The 13,206-nt window shown below is 33.8% G+C and overlaps 1 protein-coding gene and 1 long non-coding RNA gene across 2 annotated transcripts; one reads left to right on the top strand and one right to left on the bottom strand.

Moving 5' to 3' along the window:
- Positions 1 to 733: 733 nt before the first annotated feature.
- On the bottom strand, positions 734 to 3,019 carry LOC146935679 (two-component response regulator ARR9-like). Its single transcript, XM_085750791.1, has 5 exons — positions 2,671 to 3,019; positions 2,102 to 2,205; positions 1,906 to 1,983; positions 1,290 to 1,360; positions 734 to 1,168 (listed from the first exon to the last, which is right to left on the bottom strand). The coding sequence occupies exons 1-5, from the start codon at positions 2,756 to 2,758 to the stop codon at positions 1,006 to 1,008; spliced, it is 504 nt and encodes a 167-aa protein (XP_085606917.1). The 5' UTR covers positions 2,759 to 3,019; the 3' UTR covers positions 734 to 1,005.
- Positions 3,020 to 4,878: 1,859 nt separating this feature from the next.
- On the top strand, positions 4,879 to 5,646 carry LOC146935678 (uncharacterized). Its single transcript, XR_015030323.1, has 2 exons — positions 4,879 to 5,073; positions 5,177 to 5,646. It is a non-coding gene; the product is annotated as an uncharacterized LOC146935678 (long non-coding RNA).
- The last annotated feature ends 7,560 nt before the right edge of the window (positions 5,647 to 13,206 follow it).

The raw sequence follows: 13,206 nt of genomic DNA, 5'->3' as shown, positions 1-13,206 counted from the left end.
TTTAAGATTGAATTTTCTATTGAGTGGACTTGAGTGACACTTATATTCAGAGTTGAAGAACCTTGATATTCTTCAAATCATATTAAAGAATACATTTTTAGAGAATCAAAACAAACTTCATAATATTACCCCTTTTTTCAACAAAATGCTCAGAAACCCAATTGTGAAAATTAGAAAATTGAATTTGTTTCCCTTCAATTTAAAAACTTTTGAAGTGAATTACGAAACCCAGATGGGTTATATAGAGAAAATTTCCGAAATGAGTGATTTAAATCTATGGGAAGAAAAATTTGAACTTCAAATTGGGATTATAGTTTTTAAAATTGATGAAAGAGAGGAATGAAAAGTTCAGATTGGGGAATGGATTTTGAGAAGAAACTGAGAAGGTTGAAAGATAAATCAAAGAAAGTGGGACTGGGATAAATTCGGAAAAGTAGTTGGGGAATGGTAGAAGAAAACACAGGAAACAGAAACAGGTAAGGAATTCAGCAGCAGGAAGATAGAGGGAATGTATAAGGTGTTGGTGGTGCTTCATAATATTTGTGGAACCTCACAATCTAACCATACATTAAACTTGCTCACGGTGGGAGACCTATCAAGCTCTCCCACCCTAGACTGAGCCACAAACAAAATGGAAAAATTTGGAAGAATCACATCATTTGTTGGAGTCAAGAATTTTCATGTGATTGGTCCATGGAGTTAATGCATGAATTACATATTGGACGGATAACTCTTGGGCTGGAATTGTTAATCATTATAGACTTTTAATGTCAATCATATGACACAAGATAAAAAGAAACATTAAACTAAAACCAGTACCATTTATGAGACAAAAATTGAATCAAATTCTTCATGTTCAGTTAACCTACTATCAATCAATGACCTATTCATCAGCATGCTCTTCTCACTAATTTGTTGGTGAGGCAAAGAAGAGTTAAATGTCAAGTACTAGCCTATGCATCATCAATTTTTAAGGTAACCACTTTTATAGGTTACATTTTTTGCCTAGTTTTTCAATGGAATTGCATTGTTTTGTATCCTTCTTTTGTTGTTGATTTGGTCATCTTCATTCTTAACTTTTGTCTTCAACAAATGTGGTTTCAGCTTGTTTACATCTGATTGTTGAACTGGTTTCAAAAAGAATTCTTCCGCTCCTTCTTCTAAGCATCTGATTAAATAAAAAAGGAAAAATAGTACTTGTTAAATTTCAAGTTCAATTCATGTGATGATTCTAAAGTTTTGAATTTGAAATTTCACAAAAATTAATTTCATGATATTATTAAGTTTACCTGTTGATCCTTGATGGAACATTCTCTGAGGACATAATCACCACTGGTATGTCTTTAAGAGAATTTGATTCCTGCAAATCAAATATATTTTCTTAGTTTTCTAGCATTAAACAAGAGATGATACAAGCAATTGAATGTTATGAATACTATCAAAAAATTGGTTTGAAATTGTTATATTGAACATTTTAGATTATAACTATCCCAATTGGGATGTCATAACCGGGATATCCAAAAAGGAAAAAAGGTCTACGACCTCGATTTTGATTGACAACAAGGAAAAAAACTCTATCAATCGCAAATGATCTCGATTATATGCAATACTAAGGATTGCGACAAAACCGCAATTTTACTTTTTTGGTGAAAATAAAAAATTTGTGGTTTGGAAAAATCGCGGCAAAACCACAATTTAAAATCTTGGTCATAAATTATTATTTAAAATGTGTTCAAAAATATATGACATTAAATTTTAAAATCAGATCCCATCATTTCAAATTCTGATGATCCAAAATTTGAAATTGACAAGACAATAATGGAATTTTTTGTAAGAAAGCAATAAAACTAAATCAACTACATAAAGATCCAACACAAACTATTTTCAAATAGCCAATGAATTTACCTTGATTTTTCTCAGCAGATCATAGCCTGTCATTCCTGGCATACAGTAATCAGTTATGATCAGATTCACTTCTACAACCTGCAAAAACAATTAACCAAAAGGATTAACATCATCATCATTCCAAATTTTTAACATTAATAAAGGGTTAAAGTTAAACCATATGTATTAGTCTAATCATTTAGGAACAGAATTGTACCTGATCTGTTTCTGCAGCAATAGTTTGAGGCTTTTCATTCCTCACCTCATCTTCAACCAAACCAAGAAACTTCAAAGCCTTAGTACCAGAATCAACCACAGTAACTGAAATTACAAAACATAAACAAGTAGAATTAGACTTCAAATCAATAATATTTTTGAAACCGCAGTGCAGATCCATCTGTATGAAGTGTGTTCCAAGTAATAACTTGGAACATCTCCTCTAAGGATTTCCACTGCGGTTCCAAATAAACATTACATATTACCAAAAAAAATTGTTCAAAATTGAATCATAGACAACCAAACAAACCACATAATCATATTATTTTTGTTATCATATAGCAGCATTAGCATAGCAATCTGTCCATATTTTCTAAATTTTTTAAGAAAACTTTTTTTTATGAATAAATTTAAATTTTGTAAAGAACAAACTGGTCTATAGAAAAAAGACGTTATCAAAATTTCGCAAAAAATTGCATTTCATACCAATTCACAAAATTATTTGAATTTTGATGTAAAAGGTCTATAGACAGAATAAAACCTCTAAAAAATATGAGAGAAAAAAATTACCATGAAATGAAGAGGTTTTGAGCAGCCTTTCAATCAACATTCTGTCAATAACACTGTCATCAACAGCCAAAATATGAAACTGTGCCATAATTTGGACAGTAAATGTTTAAAGTACAAGACAAAAAAGAAGTTAAGAATGTTTGAGGATAATAAGGGAAGGGAAATAGAAGAGTGTTATGACTTATGAAGATAAAGATGAATGAGAGAGGATGTCACATTTTAATAGGGTGGACATCATATTCAAGGAGATACAAAATCCTCCTAGGAAATCTGACAGTTTGGAAAGCAAGATCCTGACAGATTTCATTGCAGAATCTGCCGGATTTTCTTTGTTGATTTTTGAATTGATATACAAGCAAAGATGGTCCTCTTATTGTACCAAACTTCAATTCATTTCTTACTTGTCACATATTATTAAATTATTACTATTCTATTTCCGCGTGTCTTACTAACCAGTGTCTTTGAAGAACTGTTTAAGAAATCATAAAATAAAAATTTTGCCTTAAAAATATAAATTTTTACTTTTAATAAAATAATAATTACGCTACTTTTTATAAAAATTTATTTATTTTGATTGTTTAACCAATGTCCCTGAAACACCGATTAGTTTTTTCTTATTTTAATAGTATTGTATTTGACACTTTCACCTGGGGTGTGCAATACACTGTTCTCTTTACCCCAATAGTTTGTCAAGTGTGTGGTCCCAATTCTATTTCATGCATGTGCATTACCACTTTAGGACCATGGCGCCCCCCATTGAAACTAGTTACTACCACCACCGCCTTGCCTTATTCAGCAATGTGTACTAAATATTATAAAACTATAAAGTAATTCACACTTTAAAAAGATAAATTTGTATCTTTAAAAAAAAAAAAAGATAAATTTGTAAAACAAATTCAGCTACGAACATTTTTAAGGATATATATATTATTCATATAAGATATAAGAATATATAATAAAAATGAGAATTACATGTTTAGATTTGTAAAACAATAACCTTAGACAACACTTAGTACCAAGTTCCCTAAAAAAACACTTAGTATCAAGTAACATACTTTCTCCGGTTATTGTTATAAAAAAATATTTCATTTTTTATATTTTTTAAATAATCGATATATCTGATTTATAAATGAATAAAATATATTATTATGCAATGAATATGAAAAATGAATTTTTTTTTCTTATAACAATGACAGAAAGAAGTAGTACATACCAAATTTTATTTTTTTAATTAATGTAATGTTTGTCTTTTGTCTAGATTTAAGAGCCAAAGTTGACCAAAAACCATATAAAAAATTTAAAGGTCACAAGCCAGTGATCATTTGACAATATTATCTTATTTTTTATTCAATGTCCCGATTTTATTTCTTTCTAGTTTCTATTCATTTTTTGATTGATGCATGAGCATAATTATAAAATAATTAGACTTTCAATGATTTTAAACAGAAATGATATGGTAGCACGAACCTCATTCTCTCTGCCTAAAAATATGCACTATTTTATAATGGCTCATCATGGTTATATAATTGAATTTTCAACTCTTTGATCTCATCTTCCTCTCAAAAAAATCTTTCATCTTATTGTTTTCCTGAGGGGTTAATAAGGTTTACATTTTTAAATAATGAAGTTATAGTTGGAAATGATTCACGAGTTATTAAACATTTGAAAATATTTCACATTTTGATCTCGATTTTTCGATGCAAATCGGTGTGAATAAATTAAAATCTTTTATGAACTAAAATAAAATGATATATTATTTGGCAATTAGGCCCAAATTCTTTTTATCTTGGCCAGTGAGTTAAATATAGTAGATACGTTTTGCTGCAAGTTCTTCCATTCCATACATCATACATGGTAGATTCAAGAACTCAAAAGGGTCACTGAATAAATTCTTTACGATATATTTAATCTTTTCGTTTAAAGTAAATTATACTTTGAAGCAAAGTGGAATACATAGAGTAAATTATGCTAACAAACTGGTAAATGGTGTTGAAGGATAAGGGTTGAGACTAGGAGTTTGTGGTATAAATTTTAGTTGTGAGATACAAAGAGGTAGGAGTGTGGATGGGGGCAGATTTAATTCAGTTTGGTATAATAATTTGATTAGTATTAGAGATGGGGCTGGTGTGTGAGTCGGTCGGTGGTTGATGATAACGTCGGTTGGGGGGGGGGGGGGGGGGGGGGGGGGGGGATGGTGATGCGTGAAAGTGGAGGCGTAGGTCATTAGCTTGGGAGGAGGATCAAGTTAGGGAGTGCAGGTTGTGCAGTGAGATTTTAATTCGACATTTACATGCTTCCGAAAAATACAATGTTACCAGTGCTTATAATTACATGCTATCGTAGATTAATGTCTCAGCAACTTATCACATAAATGCAATTTGGAATAAGGAGGTTCCCCTTAAGGTCAGTATTTTGTTTGGCGTTTGCTGCGTAATCATTTGCCTACAACGGACAATTTAATTAAGAGACACATTCTTCAGTCTAATGTTTAGGTTTGTATGGGTAGATGTGGCATGACGGAGGATATTGATCACCTATTCCTTTCTTGGGACTTCTTCGGGAAACTTTGGTATGGTATCTCTAACCGGTTCGGTTTCATCACTGTGCATCATGAACATGTGTCAGATCACTTTCTTCAATTTGGAACTTTAGGCAGTTTTCCAAAAAGTACCTGCTTAGTCTTTAATCTCGTTTGGCTCTCTTGCGTGTGAGTGATTTGGTGTGGAAGAAATGCTTGGGTGTTTCGTCAAAAATAGGCATCATTACAACATTTTCTCGACAAAATTAAGTTTCAATCATATTGGTGGCTGAAAGCGAATCGCCTTAATTTTGCTTTTACATGTCGCTTGTGGTGGCTTAACCATTTAACTTGTTTGAGAATCATTTTGTAATGAGGTTACTTTAACCTCTTTTTCCTCCCCTTTTTCTCTTTGATTGTTGATGTAATTTGATACTTTCTTTGCTTAATTTTTGGCACTTCTTGTGTTGGAAAATATAGGCTATTGAGTTAATATACTCCATTTTAGCTTCAGGAAAAATGATTAAATCCTCTCAAAACGAATTGGTTGATGATTAATTATCAACTCAAATTAATTTGGGAAATCTATGTCGGTCTGAATAAGAAATACGATAATTTTCAATCGAATACATGTAGTTGGAAACTATGGAAATATTCAATTTTTTAATAAAAAGATGGAGTGAATTACTAAATTGTAATTAAAAATTATAAGAAACACAGTTGTGGTTTAAATATGATTAATTCAGCATTAAAATTATTTGCTAAGAGGTTAAAAACAATATATTAATTAATAAAAATTTCAATCAAACACAAGACGTGCTTAAACGGGAACCAGACAAAGTTACACGATACGCGAAATATAGTCCAAAGCAAAACCATCAACAACATTACATGGTGGCATATAACCAATACCGGATAACCGACTAGACCACCAAAAATGAAAGTAAAAAAAGGAATTTGGTTTGTGAGATTTCACCAACCACCATGAAAAAAGTTTAACAGGGTCAAGAAGCTGATTGAGATTCAAAGCTTTGTTGCACAAAAAAAAATGTGAGTTACGTTCCTTCCACACGACCTTGTTTTATCTTGGTTTTCGGGTGTCAAACATTGATTACGTTTGAACCTTTTTAACCGGTGATATCTTATTTTTTCTTGGGAAGGGAAAAAGTAAGCAAAACCCTTGAGAATCGAGGTCCGGGAGTTGTTTTCGCTACGGGAAGGTGTTAGGCACCCATAACGACTATAGTATCCTATAGGAACCGTCTTTAATTTCTACGCGCGCGCTTTATTTTTTTATTTTTTTTAAATGCTATTTGAAAGTGTTTATTAAGCCTAAAGGTATTCTAAGTGAAGAATTGGAGGGAGAAGAATGTTTTTGGATTTTTATTTTATTTGAATTGAAGGAATTTTGTTCCTTGCCTACGTACCCGTTTAAGGGATCAAATCCACCGTAGTTCTCTTCCAAAAATGTTTTTGTTTTTGTTGGTTGATTTTAAGTTTGAAAATTGGAATTTGAAGAATGAGAGAGAGAGGCATCAAGGGCATGAGATTGTAAAAATGTGAGGTTGAATTAGTCATTTGCAAAAGAACTCTAAGTTTGATTAAGATTCATTGAGATTTGATTGAGAAAATAGAAAGGAAAATCAATGGGATTTTGATCCCAAGGTTTTTTTTAGGAAAAAGATTTGAGTGATGCTATTCATATATTTTTTTTGGAAAATTGATTTTTTCTAAGTATAAAGCCTAAACATTCATCTAAACATACAATCCTAAACATACATCTAAACATGCATATTCTAGCTATATACCTAAAGTGATGTGTGTGCATGTGTCGGTGCTTGTGTCGGTGTACATCATTAGAGTCCATTGTCCTTATTACATCATACCCTAGATACATTCTATGGTCTTGCAAGAAATTAAAAATTGCATGAAGTAAAATATTACAAAAGCTCCTAAGTCTTTACATTTTAAGCCTTGGTACAAATTAAATTGCAAGAAAAATAGAGATGAACATGAGATGAAATGGGGATGCTTATGAAATATATGGGACATGAAATGAAATGGTTAGTGACACATGGTAATATCAAAAGAAATAAAGCAAGAGAAATACTACAACACAAAGCATAGGAAATAACCCAAAATAAAGGCAAAAAAGAGTGCAAAGCATGACTAAAATTTGCTCATAAGGTGCAAGACTCATGTGACCTATAATTCTCACATTCCAACACACTTTTAAAGGTTTAGAATCAGATTTTGGAATGGGAATTAAGGTAACATGGTTAACTTGACATTTTTTAAAGCAAACTTAAGCATGTTTGCATTATTTATTTACACAAGTGACTTGTAAGCTAAGTAACCAATCAAGATTCATACTCATACAACAATATCAAACACAAACAGTAGCTAAAACTTCACAAAATCAAGTGGTATAGATCACAAGCATTCATCAAGAAATTGGAATTGGAATCAAGCAAATTTTCATCAATTTTTAACACAAGACATCACAAAATGGCAAGAAAATTAACACATTATTTTTTTTATCAATTTTAAAATGCAAAAATGTTATAAAAACATCAAGAAATCATCAGGAACTCATGGAGATTTATTTGGAATTTTTTAAAGAAATTTTGAATGAACAAGGGGTGTAAAAACAAGATCCAGTGGTGCACATAGCAAGAAATAGCGAAAAAACGAAGAATCCAGTAAGAAGGGACCCAGGCCCAAGGTTCTTGGTGGATCTTGGATCCTCCAACAGCCTCAGAGGCGTTGGATTGATCCAACTCCTAAGAAACCCTAGATCTAAAGGCCAGGGACGCAAGGCACACAATAAGGCACATCAAGACCACAATAACAATACATCCACACCGTCCACGTCATCACTGCTAGCATCTAACGTTGAAAAATGAAAGAGAGACTGGTCTGAAGGTGAACCGGACTGGTTCAGGTGAACCGGCCTGGTTCATGCTCTTATAAAAACGTGGAGACCGGTCCACTTTCATTCTAAACCTAGGTTTCTCTTTCTTCTCTTCAGACTCTCTCGTTCTCTCTTGTCTTCTCTCATCGTTCTTCTTACAACAATCATGATTTTCAAACCGTAAACTATGAATCAATCCACAAATTAACGTAGAACGGACACGAAACACTTCGATCTTTGCTATTTTCTGAAGAAAGTTGTTCAAACCGTTCGACCTTGATGTTTTTGGAGAAAAAGAGTTCGAAACGTTTCGATCTACGTGTCCTTTGAAGAAGAACGTTCAAAACGTTTCGATCTACATGTTTTGCACAGGTTTGATTTTGGATCTTTACGGTTTTCTAGGGTTTCAACTTTCTTTTCGAAATTTCTTGAAATAAAACCCTAATTTGAACTACTTTCTTCACTGATTATGGACTTGAACCTAGATAAACGGTGAATCTCGGACGATTTACATTTCTAGGGCTTCGTTTGAACTTCTTCGAATCTTTTCAAAATCTTTCTTCGATTCACCGTTTATCTTCGAATTCAAACCTTCGATGATGATTATGAGCAAAACGAGAAGGTTTTTTGAATATACCTGGATTTGTTTGGAGATTCGAACGTGAGATCCTTGAGTAAGCTTCTGCTTCTCCTGGTAAGCTTCGAAACCGAAAATAAATCGGTGTTTTGATCCTCTTCTTCTTCGAACTGATTTGATCTTGTCTCAATTTCTCTTCTTCTCTCTCCTTCGAACTGTGATCGCACAATTCCTTCGGGTTTGTGCTTGAATTGCAGTTCTACCAATTCGATGATGAAGATTCGAATGCGAATCTCTGAGAATTGTAGTGGATTGGCTTCAATTTGATTCAATTCTTTGTTCTGGAAAATTAGGGTTCTTCATTGTGTTCTTCGTGTTCTTGGGGAATTTGGGAAAACGGTTACGATTTTGATTTGTTTGGAGAAGAGAGAGAATCTGTTTTGTGTTTGTGATGATTTTTTGCTGAGTTGTGTGATTCTGAGTGGCAGGGCAATGATTGGGGCCTTTTATAGGCTGCCAAGTGTACTACTGGACCAATAGGAATTTGACACCTGGATTTTGGACTTGAAATGGCTCGGCCTTGGACTGTTTCTGAACTTTGGGACCTTTTTGCAATTTTGAGAATTTAAGGGACTGACCTGCAAAATAAAATAAAAAAGGATCTAAAAAAATGACCTGGACAAAAAGGACCATTTTGCAATATTTGGAACTTTGGGGACTAAAGTGTAATTGACCAAGAAAGGACTTAAACGAAAAGTTGACCTAAAAATAATAATAATAAAAAAAAAGTCTTAACATAAAATGACGTAAAGGGCCAAAATGCAATTTTAGAAACTTTAGGACTAAAATGAAATTTAAAATAAAATTGAATTAAAATTGGTAAAGTGGAAAATAACGTAAAGTGAAACGATTAAAATTGACAAAACGGACTAAAATGAACCAATGGCTTAGATGAGGTACTTTAAAGTAACCTCTCTCTGCCAAAATTTCGTGTGAAATGACCAAAATGCCCCTGGGGCTAAAACGACTAAAAATGACTCAGATGCAAATTTTTAAAATGGATTTTTAACAAGGGATTAAAGCAAAACTTATACAAGCAAAGTTAAAAGACTCAGAGACAATCTTAAGAGTTTAGACAGAGTTTTGACACATGAAAAGACTAAAATGCCCCCAGGGGCAAAATTGACTCAAAATGACTTAAAAGGCAATTTTTGAAATGGATTTTGATATAGAATGAAACATAGACTTATTCAAACCAAGTAAAAAGACTCAAACAAACTTTTAAAATACTGAAAGAAATTTTGACATAGGAAAAGACTAAAATACCCTTCTATGTGAATTTTGCAAATAGTATTAAAATAAAATGCAGTGAAAGATGCAATTGATCAGAGACAGTTCAAATGGCTTGTAATGCAAGAAAAGAAGAATTGAGTTAGTATTTTTAGGTCCAAAATTAGGGTATGACAGCTGCCCCTATTTAAGTTTCTTTGTCCGGAGAGTCAAGAGACGAAGTCTTAGAGTTGACGGGACGAAGATACTTAAATATTAACATTTGCACTGTTTTTGGACATAAAAATACGTCTTCAGAGTTTTTTTTAAAAAAAATATGAATGCCATGCAGCATCTTGATTATGAATGCAAGACAAACGACTGGAGTCTATGGAACATGTCATGTCACTGGGGATTCAGGTGGACATTGACAGGGTAGACAACCCAGGGAATAGAAAATAAGGTACAAGTTGTTCTTTGGATCGAACTAGTCACTTGACCAAGGAATACAAAACAAGAGGTAGGTACAAGTTGTTCTTGGGATCGAACTTGGCACTTGACCGGAAGCATAGACATATAGGCAGATACAAGCTGTTCTTTGGATCGAACTTGACACTTGATTGAAAATACAAACAGATAGGTAGGCACAAACTGTTCTTTGGGTCGAACTGGATGTTTGGGCTGGAGATATAGACAAAGGGGTAGATACAAACTGTTCTTTGGATCGAACTTGCCGTTGGATTATCACCACATCATGTAGGTAGGTGCAAACTGTTCTTCATATCGAACTTGTCGTTTGACCGATAACAAAGCATAAGCTGGATACAAACTGTTCTTTGGATCGAACTTGTCGTTTGTCCGGAAGTATAGGTATATAAGCAGGTACAAGTTGTTCTTTGGATCGAACTAGTCACTTGACCGGTAACAAGACATGTTGGGAGTCTGATTTGACAAGATACCTATTGAGGGTAAACTGTCATTGACTTGGTTTGAAGATAGACATGACCATTTTTGTTGGCCCAAAAGCAAATTGAGAGTGAATTGACATTGATTTGAATTGAATTGAAAGTTTAAGATTGAAAGAGAGGTTGAGAATTGGGATTGAGCAGAGACATAGACATAGACATTGGATTGGAGAGTTGAAATTGACATTGAGATTGGATTGGAATTGAATTGGAAATTGAAATTGACATTGACATTGAGATTGGATTGGAATTGAATTGAAAATTGAAATTGACATTGCTTCGAATTTGACATTTGAAATTGAAAGTTGAAATTGGATTGAATTTGACAATTGAAATTGGGATTGAGTTGAATACTGAAATTGAGGTTGCTTCGAATTGAGATTGAATTGAAATTGGAATTTGAGAGTTGAGATTGCATCGAATTTGACAGTTGAAAATGATTTGAAATTGAGATTGGAGATTGCATCGAATTTGACAGTTGAATTTGAATTTGACAGTTGGAATTGGAATTGAAATTGAAATTGAGTTTGACAGTTGCAATTTGGATTGGAATTGAGATTGGAATTGACTTGAAATTAGAATTGGAAGTGGAAACTGATTTAGATTGAAAATTGAAATTGGAAATGCAACATGTATGTATGGTATAACAAGATTATTGAATGTATGAGCACATAAAATGCATGATTATGCATGTATGAATGCTTGAAATGCATGATTGGTTTGTGGTTTGACAGAGAAGTTTCACAAAGGCAGACAAAACGTTGGAAGATTGGGCACGTAGTGGCTCGTGCTGCAACATATTCACATGGAAATCCTCTTTGGAGAGACCGTCGCGGAGACGTATCAAAACGATGGCTGAGGGCAATAAAATTTGTAAAGGAGGGACCCTTGGAAAGTCCTTGGATACAGGTCGCCGTTGCTAGGCGTGTCAGTGCTGGGTAAACTTTGGATGTTCGCATCTGTGGTCAATGCTTTTCATTATTCTTTTCATTTTTCAATCCCATTTTTGCCTGAACCGCCCTTTCGGGTTTTCGATTCACCGGGGAATAAATTCTTTTCATTGCCCCATTTTTGCCTGAATTGCCTTCATAGGTTGTCAATCAGCGGGGTGCTCATTATTGCCTAAGCCGCCCTTTCGGGTTTTCAACTTAGCGAGCTTTTCATTTCCATTTTTCATTTTTCTTTTCATTTTCATTCTGTTTTTTCATTCTTGCCATTGACCACAGATCATCCTGGGGAGTAACCTGCTTGTAACATGTATTGAAATAGACATTGACATTCATTTATTCATGCATGTTTCATTGAAATGTACCCTATTGCTCAGGTTTGTTTTCAAAAAATATTTTTCAATTTTCAAAGATGTTTGTTTCAGACATTAACATCATCAAATAGAAAGAAAGTATTTTGTATATAACATTGAAAGTAGAAAGAAAAGTAGAGTTTCAAACAAATAGCACAGGCTCAAATTGATGTAAAAGAGTGAAAGTTAGCTAAAGGCATGACTCCACAGATTTACAAAGCTTGGAAAATGGTAATTTTATTGGTTAGTGATACATTGAACACGATGACCGCTACATTTCATAGAAATTTTGAATTCACAAGTACAGAAGCTTCTGATGAAGACGATCATTGACAGTTGCAGATGCCCCAAGGGGTGATGGTGATTTTCCAGATACAGTTACTTGTCTTTTATCAACCTCATTTTTGCATGAACCGCCTTTTCGGGTTTTCGGCTCATCGAGGCGCTCATTTTTGCCTGAGTTGCGTACAATCTCAGCGAGCTTTTTCATACTCATTTTTTTTTGTCCCTAACTTTTGCCTGGATCGCCCTTTCGGGTTTTCGATCCACCGGGAAGCGCATTTGTGCCTAGGCCAGCCTTTCGGGTTTTCGACCTACCACGCTGTTCTTTTCTTTCTAGACAAAGTATTTCTTGACTATATCGGCATTAACAGGATTTGGAAGCTCAACACCATCCATGTGTGTAAGAATCAAAGCACCACCAGAGAAAGCCTTCTTGACAACATAAGGACCTTCGTAGTTAGGTGTCCACTTGCCCCTTGGGTCTGGTTGCTGACTTATCCTTCTTTTCAATACAAGTTCGCCTTCCTTGAATTCTCGAGGTCGGACTTTCTTGTCAAAAGCATTCTTCATTCGCACTTGATACAACTGTCCATGAGCCATAGCATCCATACGTTTCTCTTCAATCAAATTCAATTGATCATAACGACTTTGACACCATTCAGCCTCAGTTAATTTTTCTTCCATGATTACTCGAAGAGATGGAATCTCCAC

The sequence above is a fragment of the Medicago sativa genome, chromosome 3 (assembly GCF_051527215.1).
Source record: "Medicago sativa cultivar Bolivia chromosome 3, Bolivia_mono, whole genome shotgun sequence".
Taxonomy (NCBI): domain Eukaryota; kingdom Viridiplantae; phylum Streptophyta; class Magnoliopsida; order Fabales; family Fabaceae; genus Medicago; species Medicago sativa.
Note: the sequence above shows the minus strand (reverse complement) of the source record. Positions and strands in the feature narration are given on the sequence as shown.